Source organism: Bufo gargarizans, chromosome 6 (genome assembly GCF_014858855.1).
Source record: "Bufo gargarizans isolate SCDJY-AF-19 chromosome 6, ASM1485885v1, whole genome shotgun sequence".
In the NCBI taxonomy this organism is placed as follows: Eukaryota; Metazoa; Chordata; class Amphibia; order Anura; family Bufonidae; genus Bufo; species Bufo gargarizans.
The window spans coordinates 244,002,609-244,017,842 of NC_058085.1; the positions used below are offsets into that span (position 1 = coordinate 244,002,609).

A 15,234-nucleotide genomic window follows, 5' to 3' on the forward strand; every position below is an offset into this window, starting at 1 on the left:
ACTTCTTTCAGCCGCTTCTCGTCTCTGCAGAGTTTCACCGAAAAAAATTTAGGTTCCTCACTTTACTATCATGCTCTCCTTCCTGGTGTCTCAACACTGTCATCCTGCTGCCCCCCAATACTGAGCTAGAGCCAGACAGATAGCTTTCATTCCCCATAATATTATTCCCCCTGTATATTATAATGGCCCCCTCTTTATTATTAATGTACTGGCCCCCTCTTTAATAACAAAGAGGGGGCCAGTACATTAATAATAAAGAGGGGCCATTACATTAATAATAAATAGGGGGCCATTATATTAGCAAAGAGGGGGCCAGTACATTAATAATAAAGAGGGGCCATTACATTAATAATAAAGAGGGGGCCATTATATTAATAACAACAAGGGGGCCATTACATTAATAAAAAGAGGGGGCCATTGCATTAATAATAAAGAGGGGGCCATTATATTAGCAAAGAGGGGCCATTACATTAATAACAAAGAGGGGGCCATTACATTAATAATAAAGAGGGGGTCATTATATTAATAATAAAGAGGGGGTCATGACATTAATAACAAAGAGGGGGCAATTACATTAATAACAAAGAGGGGGTCATTATATTAATAATAAAGAGGGGGTCATTACATTAATAACAAAGAGGGGGCAATTACATTAATAACAAAGAGGGGGTCATTATATTAATAATAAAGAGGGGGGTCATTACATTAATAACAAAGAGGGGGTCATTATATTAATAATAAAGAGGGGGCCATTACATTAATAATAAAGAGGGGGCCATTATATTATTAATAAAGAGGGGCCATTACATGAATAACAAAGAGGGGGCCATTGCATTAATAATAAAGAGGGGGCCATTATATTAATAACAAAGAGGGGGCCATTATATTAATAACAAAGAGGGGGCCATTACATTAATAACAAAGAGGGGGCCATTACATTAATAACAAAGAGGGGGTCATTACATTAATAACAAAGAGGGGGTCATTACATTAATAACAAAGAGGGGGTCATTACATTAATAATAAAGAGGGGGCCATTACATTAATAATAAAGAGGGGGCCATTACATTAATAATAAAGAGGGGGCCATTACATTAATAATAAAGAGGGGGCCATTATATTATTAATAAAGAGGGGCCATTACATGAATAACAAAGAGGGGCCTTTACATGAATAACAAAGAGGGGGCCATTACATTAATAATAAAGAGGGGGCCATTATATTAATAACAAAGAGGGGGCCATTATATTAATAATAAAGAGGGGGCCATTATATTAATAACAAAGAGGGGGCCATTATATTAATAACAAAGAGGGGGTCATTACATTAATAACAAAGAGGGGGTCATTACATTAATAACAAAGAGGGGGTCATTACATTAATAACAAAGAGGGGGTCATTACATTAATAACAAAGAGGGGGTCATTACATTAATAATGAAGAGGGGGTCATTACATTAATAGTAATGTACTGGCCCCCTCTTTATTATTAATATAATGCCCCCCTTTTTATTAATAATGTACTGGCCCCCTCTTTGCTAATGTAATGTCCCCCTCTTTGTTATTAATGTACTGGCACCCTCTTTGCTAATATATTGTCCCCCTCTTTGTTATTAATGTACTGGCCCCCTCTTTGCTAATATAATGTCCCCCTCTTATTACTATGCCAATGCCATAGCCTTTCTGCTCCAGTCCTCTCCCACCCCCCATACTGCCTCCAGAGCCTCTGCACTGCAATTAGGAAAGGTAACATAAAAAAAAATACTTACCCATCTCCATCCCTGCTTGTTCCCGCCGCAGGCGGTCACGAACGCCTCACTGTGCCTTCCTGCGCCGCGTCATCGCGTCATCTCGCGAGACCCGACGCAGGAGGTCACAGTGAGGTTATCGTGACCGAGTCCTGCATCGCTCTACTGCCTTATAGGCTTCAGGCCACTAGGCCTGAAGCCTATGGGGCATAACGGAGGGGACGGGAGCCATAGGCTCCCGTAGCCCTCATTGAAATTTCGGCTGCCTGGCGCCCCCTGCAATTTGGCGCCCGGGGCAACGGCCCCTCCGGCCCCCCCCACGCTACGCCCCTGGGGAAGGGGGCCCAAGATGAACTCTTGCACCAGGGCCCATGAGCCTGTCCAGCACCACAGATATCAGCTTCTTTCTCCCCAGCACCACAGATATCAACTGCATATGATGCAGGGCATCCCCCTATATATTGGTAGTGTAAGAGCAATGTCCCAAAGCCATTAAAACTACCAGTTAGGCTACTTTCACACTAGCATTCGATCGGATCCGTTCTGAACGGATCCGATCATATTAATGCAGACGGAGGCTCCGTTCAGAACGGATCCGTCTGCATTAAATTGGCAAAAAAAAGCTAAGTGTGAAATTAGCCTCGGACGGATCCGTCCAGACTTTTACATTGAAAGTCAATGGGGGACGGATCCGCTTGAAGACTGAGCCATATTGTGGCATCTTCAAACGGATCCGTCCCCATTGACTTACATTGTAAGTCTGGATGGATCCGCACGCCTCCGCACGGCCAGGCGGACACCCGAACGCTGCAAGCAGCGTTCAGGTGTCCGCCTGCTGAGCGGAGCGGAGGCTGAACGCCGCCAGACTGATGCATTCTGAGTGGATCCGCATCAGGGCTGGACGGAAGTGTTCGGGTCCGCTCATGAGCTCCTTCAAACGGAGCTCACAAGCGGACAGCCGAACGCTAGTGTGAAAGTAGCCTAACATGTTCAAATCAGTAAAAAAAGTGTTTGCCCACTTTCATGCCAGTTCTTATGCTAGAACCTGTTTGGGCCAGGCTTCACTCAACTGGATATGATGAGAGTTCTCACCCGCTGTATGTTGGCAGTGTGAGATCTGTGTCCCAGTCATGTACACCCTTGAAATCACACTACTTTCGTGCTTATGCACATAGCCGTTGGATGTTTTGTGGTCCACAAAACAGGAATACCGGCAGTGTGCTGTCCACATTTTGTGGAACAGAACGCCTGGTCCCTAATAGTACAGTCCTATCCTCCGTAATAGGACATTTTCCATTCTTTGCGGAACGATCATGCGGACATACAGAAGCTAGATTGCACATGGAGTCATTTCTGTATTTTTTACGGCCCCAAAACGGACATTTGCGTGCCCATCTGTTATTTCTGTTTTCTACGGATTTTTACCTCAGGACAGCTCATCGCACCATATTTTTTGATAAACGTTCTCCTCATAGTTCATTATCAAAAGAAAAATACTATCTATGTGAATATGCGCTTTGAGTCCTATGGGAGACAATCGCTTTACAAATGTTATGGTTAATAAGGCCTCATGCAGACTGTATACGGAACAATTCATTTCAACGGGTTTGTAAAAAAAACGGAAGTTACTCCGTGTGCATTCCGTTTCCATTCCATAAAAGAATAAAACATGTCCTATTATTGTCCGCATTACTGACAAGGATACTACTGTTCTATTAGGGGCCAGCTGTTCCGTTCCGCAAAATCCAGAATGCACATGGACGTCATCCGTATTTTTTGCAGACCGCAAAATACATAGATCGTGTGCATGAGGCCTAAGAAAGAAAGTTCAACCCAGAATAAGAAAATGGCAGAATGGCAAATGTCCCCTTTTCATTTCTGAAAAAGGATCTGTATGTACTGTACCCTACAATACACCTCACTCCTGCCCCAGAACCCCTTCTAGACTCCTCACATTACTCAACCAGTAGCCACTCATGGCTGTCACATGATGCAGTTCTCAGTTTCTCCACCGCACCACGCAGCAGTGTGGATATAAACATACCACATGCACTTGCGGCTTTGTGTTTTCAGCTTCTTATTTTTCGCTTTTGGGAGCTGCCGACATTGCCTGCCACATCCCTGAGTATCGGTACATGGAGGCCTGCAGCGCTGCCCACAATACTTCCCTCCATGTACGGGCATGTCACTTTCTCCGAAGACTCGCTTCCCCCTCACATACCTCTCCAATGTCCGGGCTCCTCCTTCAAGGGGCTGGCCATCTCTCTCTTCCTGATTGTTTGCAGGCAAACTAAGAAAGCAATAAAGACACCGAACGCCAAGAAAGTCCAAGGGAGAGGCGGCAAGCACTGGCGGAGACAGGGAGGGGGTGTCAACATGGCGCTTTTCACCCTGCAGCTATCCTCTCTAGAGGAGGGGTCTCGCTCCACACCTGTCCAGGTAATAACGGGGTGAATGGGGGTCCCACCCTTCATGGTGTGCATACATTTACTGTATTTCTGTGCCATCACATCATATGCATGCCTTACAGGCTCTTTTAGAGCTATAGTAATACATTTGTCATGGTATTACCATATCATGCATATCAGTACAGGTAAGGGGGACGTAGGCATATATTAAAATAGGGGAAATGTGTCCATGAGTTTTTTGAGGCTGGTGGTGTTTGAGCAGGTCACTTTGACTGTAAGGCCTCATGCACACGACCGTTGTGTGCATCCGTGGCCGTTGTGACGTTTTTTTTTTTTTTTTTTTTCGCGGACCCATTGACTTTCAAAAATCGGAAAATGCTCCGTTTTGCAGCCGAGACCGTGATCCACGTATCCTGTCCGTCCAAAAAATATGACCTGTCCTATTTTTTTGACGGACAACGGTTCACAGACCCATTCAAGTCAATGGGTCCGTGAAAGAACACGGATGCACACAAGATTGGCATCCGTGTCCGTGATCCGTGGCCGTAGGTTACTTTCATACAGACGGATCCGAAGATCCGTCTGCATAAAAGCTTTTTTAGATCTAAGTTTTCACTTGGTGTGATCAGCACAATTAACCCCTTCAGGTGCGGCACCTGAAGGGGTTAATTGTACTATCATATCCCCCTGTAAGAGATCAGGGCTGCCAGGCAGCAGGGGGCAGACCCCCCCCTCCCCAGTTTGAATATCATTGGTGGCCAGTGCGGCCCCCCCCTCCCTCCCTCTATTGTAATAATTTGTTGATGGCACAGTGTGCGCCCCCCATCGGGCCCCGCAAAAACAGGGTCCGTAGGTCCGTGACCGTTTTGGTGTCTGCCTGGCCGTGCGGAGCCAAATGGATCCGTCCTGAATTACAATGCAAGTCAATGGGGACTGGATCCGTTTGACGTTGACACAATATGGTGCCATTTCAAACGGATCCGTCTCCATTGACTTTCAATGTAAAGTCTGGAGTCCCTTTTATACCATCGGATTGGAGTTTTCTCCAATCCGATGGTATATTTTAACTTGAAGCATCCCCATCACCATGGGAACGCCTCTGTGTTAGAATATACTGTCGGAAATGAGTTTTCACGATCTAACTCATATTCGACAGTATATTCTAACATAGAGGCGTTCCCATGGTGATGGGGACGCTTCAAGTTAAAATATACCATCGGATTGGAGAAAACTCCAATCCGATGGTATAAAAGGGACTCCAGACTTTACATTGAAAGTCAATGGAGACGGATCCGTTTGAAATGGCACCATATTGTGTCAACGTCAAACGGATCCATCCCCATTGACTTGCATTGTAATTCAGGACGGATCCATTTGGCTCCGCACGGCCAGGCAGACACCAAAACGGTCACGGACCTACGGACCCTGTTTTTGCGGACCGTGAAAAAATACTGTCGTGTGCATGAGGCCTAAGTCTCAGCATTTTAGCGCTCCCAGTAAATGCTGGTAACATGTTCAGTATTAGTATCTCTGACCTATAGACGTGTATTACTTATAGGGGCACATTTTTTAAGACTGGTGTTTTAGATGCCGTTCTTAATAAAGCCCATCGCTGGCGGGGGATCCACTGGAGTCATGTAGAGGCGCAGGCCTTTTCATAACTTCAGCACCGCTTCTAAATGTAGGACAGCTTCCACACTTTCTTACATTTAGGCCTCTTTCACACTACCGTTTTTCTTTTCCGTTTTGCTGGCCGTTTTTTGCGTTCCGTATACGAAACCATTCATTTCAATGGTTCCGCAAAAAAACCTGAATGTACTCTGTATACATTCCGTTTCCATATTTCCGTTTTTCTGTTCTGTTGAAAGATAGAACATGTCCTATTATTGCTCGCAAATCACGTTCAGTGGCTCCATTTAAGTCAATGGGTCCGCAAAAAAAACGGAACACATACGGAAATGCATCTGTATGTCTTCCGTATCCGTTCCGTTTTTGCGGAGCCATCTATTGAAAATGTTATGCTCAGCCCAATTTTTTTCTATGTAATTACTGTATATGCCATACGGAAACAAAAAGATGGAACAACGGATCCATGAAAAACGGACCGCAAAACACTGAAATAGCCATACGGTAGTGTGAAAAAGGCTTTGGACCCTTTTCTACGCCTGAGGCATAGAAAATGGTTAATGAGACGGGCACCTTCCCTGCCCACGCCACGCCCACTTTTTTTTAGACCTTGTATGAGCGGGGACAAGTCGCAGATTGCAGCGCAACTAACTGTTGTGCCACAGTCTGCACATGAAATACGCCTAAATTAGGTGTATTTCAGCATGATAAATAACCCTCATAATCTTTATAGTTCATTATACTTTTATGTACCGATACGTCATGTGTATTTCTGATCACCGCCGCCCGACAGGCGGTGATCGGTACCCGGTGCCTGCTCAAATCATTGAGCAGGCACCTTGGCTAAATGCGCGGCGGGGTTCCGTGACCCCCCCCCCCTTGTCGGCGATCGGCAGAGCCATCGGGTCCCCATGCGGCTGTAGGTGGGATCCGATGGCATGGAAGGCAGCGTGATGCCTAAGGAAGGCATTGCGCTACCTTCCTGTGACCTGCCTGTGAGATCCAGCCCCCTAGATCTCACAGGCCGAAAGCTGTATGAGTAAGGCTAGGTCTACACGACGACATTTGTCGCGCGACATTTGCGACAATTTTTAGAATGGCAGTCTATTGTGTCGCACTGCAACATGCGACATGCTGCGACTGCGACGCGACAGTCGCAGAAAAATCCATCTTGAATGGATTTTCTGCGACTGTCGCGTCGCAGTCGCAGCATGTCGCATGTTGCAGTGCGACACCATAGACTGCCATTCTAAAAATTGTCGCGCGACATTAGTGCAACAATTAGTGCAACAAAATTTCGTGCGACAAATGTCGTTGTGTAGACCTAGCCTAATACTCGCTGTATTACTCATACAGCCAATGCATTCCAATACAGAAGTATTGGAATGCATTGTAAAGGATTAGACCCCCAAAAGTTGAAGTCCAAAAGTGGGACAAAAAAAAATAGGGGACAAAAAAAAGTTAAAAAAATAAAGTTTCCCCCCCCCCAAAAAAAAAATTAAGTTTCAAGTAAAAATAAACCAAAACGTCATTTTCCCCAAGTAAAGTAAAAAAAATTGGTTTAAAATAGGGGGGGGGGGGGGGGGGGAATATTAGGTATCGCCGCGTCCGTATCTACCGCCTCTATAAACATATCAAATGACCTAACCCCTCAGATGAACACCATAAAAAATAAAAACTGTGCTAAATAAACAATTTTTGTGTCACCTTACATCACAAAAAGTACAACAGCAAGCGATCAAAAAGGCGTTTGCCCACCAAAATAGTGCCAATCTAACCGTTACCTCATCCCGCAAAAAATGAGCCCCTACCTGAGACAATCGCCCAAAAAATAAAAAAATAAACACTAAAACATCATTTTTTTGTGTGTTAAAAAAGCTGTTATTGTGTAAAACTTACATAAATAAAAAAAGTATACATATTAGGTATCGCCGCGTCCATATTGACCAACTCTATAAAAATATCACATAACCTAACCCCTCAGATGAACACCATTAAAAATATGGCTAAATAAACCATTTTTTGTCACCTTACATTACAAAAAGTGTAAAAGCAAGCAATCAAAAAGTCATATGCACCCAAAATTAAACCGCCATCTAATCCCGCAAAAAATGAAACCCTACCTAAGATAATCGCCCAAAAACTGGAAAAACTATGGCTCTCAGAATATGGAGACACTAAAACATGTTTTTTTTTATTTATTTCAAAAATTATATTATTGTGTAAAACTTACATAAATTAAAAAAGTATACATATTAGGTATTGCAGCGTCTGTAATAACTTGCTCTATAAAAATATTACATTATCTGAATACCGTAAAAAAATAAAAATGGTGTAAAAAAAAACAACTATTTTGCATCACAAAAAGTGTAATAGCAAGCGATCAAAAAGTCACACGCACCCCAAAATAGTGCCAATAAAACCATCATCTCATCCCGCAAAAACCATGCCCTACCCAAGGTAATCGGCCATAAACTGAAAAAATTATGGCTCTCAGACTATTGAAACACTAAAACATGTTTGTTTTTTTTTGTTTAAAAAAAAGAAATCATTGTGTATAAAACTTAAATAAATAAAAAGTATACATATTAGGTATCGCCGCGTCCGTGACAACCTGGTCTATAAAAATACCACATGATCTAACCTGTCAGATGAATGTTGTAAATAACAAAAAATAAAAACTGTGCCAAAACAGCTATTTCTTGTTACCTTGCCTAAACTAGTACCAACAAAACTTCCACCCTATCCCGTAGTTTCTAAAATGGGTCACTTTTTTGGGGAGTTTTTACTCTAGGGGGGCTTCAAATGGGACATGGTGTCAAAAAAAACCAGTCCAGCCTTCCAAAAACCCTATGGCATTCCTTTTCTTCTGCGCCCTGCCGTGTGCCCGTACAGTAGTTTGCAACCACATATGGGGTGTTTCTGTAAACTACAGAATCGGGGCCATAAATATTGAGTTTTGTTTGGCTATTAGTATTAACCCTTGCTTTGTAACTGGGGAAAAAAAATATTAAAATGAAAATCTGCCAAAAAATCTGCCAAAGAAATTTTGAAATTGTATCTGTATTTTCCATTAATTCTTGTGGAACACCTAAAGGGTTAACAAAGTTTGTAAAATCAGTTTTGAATACCTTGAGGGGTGTAGTTTCTAAAATGGGGTCATTGTTGGGTGGTTTCTATTGTGACTTCTAGTGACTTCAGACCTGAACTGGTCCCTAAAAATTGGGTTTTTGAAAAATTTCAAGATTTCCTTCTAAATTTCTTAGCCTTGTAACATCCCCAAAAAATTCAATATAATTTCCAAAATGATCCAAACATGAAGTAGACATATGGGGAATGTAAAGTAATAACTATTTTTGGAGGTATTACTATGTATTATAGAAGCAGAGAAATTGAAACTTGGAAATTAGCAATTTAAATTTTTTGGGGGGTAAATTTGGTATGTTTTTTATAAATAAAAATTATTTTTTTTACTTCATTTTACCAGTGTCATGAAGTACAATATGTGACGAAAAAACAGAATGGCCTGGATAAGTTAAAGAGGACCTTTCACTTGTATAAACTATGTGAACTGAGTATGCTGCCATATAGAGCGGCGCCCGGGGATCTCACTGCACTTACTATTATCCCCGGGCGCCGCTCCATTCTCCCAGGCTGTGCGCTGCGATTGGCCAGCGCTGCATCCTAGGAGAAGGAGACCCGCCTACTATAACTTAAGGAGCAAAGGTACCGGAGCCTATAACGGGAGAACGGAGCGGCGCCCGGGGATAATAGTAAGTGCAGTGAGATCCCCGGGCGCCGCTCTATATGGCAGCATACTCAGTTCACATAGTTTATACAAGTGAAAGGTCCTCTTTAAAGCGTATTAAAGTTATCACCACTTAAAGTGACACTGGTCAGCTTTGCAAAAAATGGCCTGATCCTAAAGTGAAATAAGGCTGTGTCCTAAAGGGGTTAAGGGGGAAAATATTTATTTCCGACTCCAATCAGGCAATCAGAATAACTCCCTGGATCATTGACCCCTCTCTAGTAGCTATAGCCTATAATATTATTACACTCCAGAAATACATCCAGGCCCCTCTTGAACTCTTTTAGTGAATTCACCGTCATCACCTCCTCAGGCAGAGAGTTCCATAGTCTCACTGCTCTTACCGTAAAGAATCCTTTTCTATATTTGTGTACAAACCTTCTTTCCTCCAGACACAGAGGATGTCCCCTCGTCACAGTCCTAGGGATAAATAGATGATGGGATAGATCTATGTACTGACCCCCGATATATTTATACATAGTTATTACATCTCCCCTCAGTCGTCTTTTTTTCTAAAGTGAATAACCCATAGTTGATAATCTTTCAGGGTACTGTAGTCCAACCATTCCAGTTATTACTTTAGTTGCCCTTCTCTGAACCCTCTCCTGCTCTGCTATGTCTGCCTTGTTCACAGAAGCCCAGAACTGTACACAGTACTCCATGTGTGGTCTGAATGGTGATTTTTAAAGTGACAGGACTATGTCCTCATCACGAGCATCTATGCCCCTTTTGATGCAACCTATTCTTATTGGCCTTGGCAGCAGCTGCCTGACACTGTTTTTTACTGCTTAGTTTGCTGTGGAACATGCGTGATTTTTCTGCGCGATTGGAAAACATTGTAATGCATTTTGCACGTGCGTGTTCTGTAGATTGAATTATTTTCCCTTATAACCATGTTATAAGGGAAAATAATACATTCTTAATACAGAATGCATAGTACAATAGGGCTGGAGGGGTTATAAATAAAATAAATATTTAACTCCCCTTAATCCACTTGTTCACACAGCCCGGCTTCTCTTCTGTCTTCTTTCTTCAGGACCTGGGTAAAGGGAAAATAATAATGATTGGGTCCCCATCCCGATCGTCTCCTGGCAACCGTGTGTGAAAATCGCACTGCATCCGCACTTGCTTGCGATATTCACGCAGCCCCATTCACTTCTATGGGGCCTGCGTTGCGTGAAAAAAGCACAAAATAAAGCATGGTGTGATTTTCATGCAACGCACAACTGATGCGTGAAAATCACCACTTATGTGCACAGCCCCATTGAAGTGAATGGGTCCGGATTCAGTGCAGGTGCAATGCGTTCACCTGACGCATTGCACCCACATGGAAATCTTGCCCTTGTGAAAGAGGACTTAAAGGGATTCTGTCACCAGGTTTCACCCCCTCCAGATAAAAATATGGTTTTGTTCAGGGAGCTTTAACCATTCCTAATGTGGTCTTATAAATGTAATCTGTAGGCTCATTTTGCTAAAAATACGCTATTACTAACCTGTCATTCATAAAAATAAGGTGCCCAAGGGGATGTAAATGGCTCCAAGCTGCCGCCCACACCCGCTGCCGTTCGTGCCCAGCGCCGCCTCATAATCTTCTGTGACGCCTCCCGCTCTCCCTCCCTCCTCCTCCTGCTGTAACATCGCAGTGTTACAGCAGGAGGAGGGAGAGCGGGAGGAGTGACAGCAATCTTACAGCAGGAGGAGGGGGGAGGCGTCACAGCGATCTTACAGCAGGAGGAGGGGGGAGGGAGGGAGAGCGAGCGGGAGGCGTCACAGAAGATTATGAGGCGGCGCTGGGCATGAACGGCGGTGGGTGCGGGCGGCAGCTTGGAGCCATTTACATCCCCTTGGGCACCTTATTTTTATGAATGACAGGTTAGTAATAGCATATTTTTAGCAAAATGAGCCTACAGATTACATTTATAAGACCACATTAGGAATGGTTAAAGTTATCTGGAGGGGGTGAAACCTGGTGACAGAATCCCTTTAACCCTTATCTGCCACTTCTCTGCCGAAGCCTCTAATCTATCCAGATCCATCTGTAGCAGTATACTGTCCTCTTCCGTGTTAATTACAAAGTTTAGTGTTCCTAAAAAAAAAAATATAATAACATTTAGGTTTGCAACCCTGATAGATGTGTAATATACTTCATTTATACCTAAATACATATATATCATACAGTTTAACCCCTTAAGGACTCAGCCCTATTTCACCTTAAGGACTTGGCCATTTTTTGCAAATCTGACCAGTGTCCCTTTAAGTGCTCATAACTTTAAAACGCTTTGACTTACCCAGGCCGTTCTGAGATTGTTTTTTCGTCACATATTGTACTTCATGACACTGCTAAAATTGGGTCAAAAAAGTTAATTTTTTTGCACAAAAAAATAAATTTTTTACAATTTTTTGGGAAAAATTAGCAAATTTCAAAGTTTCAGTTTCTCTACTTCTGTAATACATAGTAATACCCCCAAAAATTGTGATGGCTTTACATTCCCCATATGTCTACTTCATGTGTGTAGCATTTTGGGAATGATATTTTATTTTTTGGGGATGTTACAAGGCTTAGAAGTTTAGAAGCAAATTTTGAAATTTTTCAGAAATCTTCAAAATCCCACTTTTTATGGACCAGTTCAGGTTTGCAGTCATATTGTGAGGCTTAGATAATAGAAACCTCCCAAAAATGACCCCATTCTAGAAACTACACCCCTCAAGGTATTCAAAACTGTTTTTTCAAACTTTATTAACCCTTTAGGTCTTCCACAAGAGTTAATGGCAGATGGAGAAACAATTTAGAAATTTCTATTTTTGGGAAAATTTTCCAATATAATCAATTTTTTCCAGGAGTAAAACAAGGGTTAACTGCCAAACAAAACTCAAAATGGGTTGCCCTGATTCTGTAGTTTGCAGAAACACCCCATATGTGGTCGTAAACTACTGTTTGGCCAAACGGCAGGACATAGAAGGAGGGGAACGCCATATGGGTTTTGGAAGGCAGATTTTGCAGGACTGGTTTTGTTTATACCATGTCCCATTTGAAGCCCCCTGTTGCACCCCTAGAATAGAAATTTCAAAAAAGTGACTCCATCTAAGAAAGTACACCCCTCAAGGTATTCAAAACTGGGTTTACAAACTTTGTTAACCCTTTAGGTGTTCCACAAGAGTTAATGGCAGATGGAGAAACAATTTAGAAATTTCTATTTTTTGGAAAATTTTCCAATATAATCAATTTTTTCCAGGAGTAAAACAAGGGTTAACTGCCAAACAAAACTCAAAATGGGTTGCCCTGATTCTGTAGTTTGCAGAAACACCCCATATGTGGTCGGTAAACTACTGTTTGGCCAAACGGCAGGACATAGAAGGAGGGGAACGTCATATGGTTTTTGGAAGGCAGATTTTGCTGGACTGGTTTATTTACACCATGTACCCTTTCAAGCCCCCTGATGCACCCCTAGAGTAGAAACTCCATAAAAGTGACCCCATCTAGGAAACTACAGGATAAGGTGGTTGTTGTTTTGGGACTATTTTAGGGGTAAATATGATTTTTGGTTGCTCTATATTACTCTTTTTTGAGGCAATGTAACAAAAAAATTAAATTCTAAAAATGTTTCTACATTCGCTATTTAGTTTTGTGGAACACCTAAAGGGTTAACATAGTTTGTAAAGTAACTTTTGAATACCTTGAGGGGTGTAGTTTCTTAGATGGGGTCACTTTTTTTGGAGTTTCTAGTCTAGGCTACATCAGGGGGGGCTTCTAATGGGACATGGTGTCAAAAAAAAAACTGTCCATCAAAATCTGCCTTCCAGAAACCGTATGGAGTTCCCTTCGTTCTATGCCCTGCCGTGCGGCTATATAGCCATTTACGACCACATATGGGGTGTTTCTGCAAACTACAGAATCAGGGCCATAAATATTGAGTTTTGTTTGGCTGTTAACCCTTGCTTTATTACCGGCAAAAGGGATTCAAATTGAAATTTTGCCCAAAAATGGGTGTTTTGGCACCGTTTTTGTTTTATATTTTTAACACCGTTCATTCGAGGCGTTTGGTCAAATGTTATTTTTATAGCGACGACTTTTACGCACGCGACGATGCCCAATATGTATGGCTCTCAGACTTTGGAGACACTAAGCAGGCATCCTAAAACTGCAGCCCTCCAGATGTTGTAAAACTACAATTCCCACCATGCCCTGCTGATGGCTGTAGGTTGTCTGGGCATGCTGGGAGTTATAGTTTTACAACATCTGGAGGGCCGCAGTTTGAGGATGCCTGCTCTAAAACTAATATTTTTTTGGGGAAAAAAAATTGTTTCTGTGTCTCCAAAGTCTAAGAGCCATAGTGTTTTATGTTCTCTAGTGGACTGTTGGGGATTATAAAAATTTAGTACTCCATGGAAGTGTGATACTCCCTGAAGCAATCGATAACGCAGAGGCCCGGATGATCGGGGCACGTGTCACATTGAGTGGTGGTGTCCTTCCGTATCCCCCTCTTGTGACACACTCTGCATCTTTTTTGGGTTCGTCCCTTCTTTCCAGTATGGGGGACCACACCTGGAAAGTGTTGGCCAGGGACGATCCGGGCGCCTCCAGTTCCCGAGGTACTCCGGCCTGCTCTTTCCCGGTCCGAAAAGATCAGGTCTTTGAGGACTGCCTCATAGAATTGGAGGAATGTCCCTGTGCTGCCAGCGCTTCGGGATAGTACAAAAGAGTTGTACATGGCAACCTGCACCATGTAGACCGTAACTTTTTTGTACCATGCCCGGGTTTTGCGCATGGCATTATATGGCGTGAGGACTTGATCAGAGAGATCAACTCCTCCCATATACCGATTGTAGTCGACGATACAATCGGGCTTGAGGACCGTTGCCGCGGTACCTCGCACAGGGACTGGGGTGGTGCTGTTACCGTGGATTGTGGACAGCATAAGGACATCCCTCTTGTCCTTATACCTGACCAGCAACAGGTTTCCACTGGTAAGTGCACGGGTCTCACCCCTGGGGATAGGTACCTGGAGGGGGTGGGCAGGGAGGCCGCGCTGATTTTTCCGCACGGTCCCACAAGCGAACGTGGATCTGGCGGCAAGGGACCTGAACAAGGGAATGCTGGTATAAAAGTTATCCACGTACAAGTGGTAACCCTTATCCAGCAGTGGGTGCATAAGGTCCCACACGAGTTTCCCGCTAACACCCAGAGTGGGGGGACATTCTGGGGGTTGAATACGGGAATCTCGCCCCTCGTACACACGAAATTTGTAAGTGTACCCTGAGGTACTCTCACAAATTTTGTATAGCTTCACGCCATACCTCGCCCGCTTTGTGGGAATGTATTGGCGGAAACTGAGTCTCCCCTTGAACGCAACGAGAGACTCATCAACCGCGACCTCCCTTCCAGGTACGTAGGCCTGCTGAAATGTGGCCCCAAAGTGATCGATGACCGGCCGTATCTTATACAGCCGGTCATAGGCAGGATCACCTCGGTGGTGGTGGGGGGCTGGTAGGGGGGGGCAAGTGGCAGGGGGGGCTCTGGGGTCTGATAGATGGATCAAAAAAGTTTTGTGTAAAAGTTCTTTTTTTTTTTTTTTTTTTCCTAACTAACTTTTCCCTTCTTTCCCTTCCTAATGGTGCCTCTCCCTCACTGACCCTAACCTACCTGA

General features: G+C 43.4%; 1 protein-coding gene across 2 annotated transcripts in view; it reads left to right on the top strand.

Annotated features, from left to right (window-relative positions):
* Nucleotides 1-4,009: 4,009 nt before the first annotated feature.
* Nucleotides 4,010-15,234, top strand: part of LOC122940240 (protein phosphatase Slingshot homolog) — a 215,846-nt gene continuing 204,621 nt past the window's right edge. For both annotated transcript variants that reach the window (XM_044296773.1, XM_044296774.1), the window contains exon 1: nucleotides 4,010-4,186. In XM_044296773.1, the coding sequence (XP_044152708.1) occupies nucleotides 4,124-4,186 (63 nt within the window). In that variant the 5' untranslated portion in view covers nucleotides 4,010-4,123. The remainder of the gene's footprint in view (nucleotides 4,187-15,234) is intronic.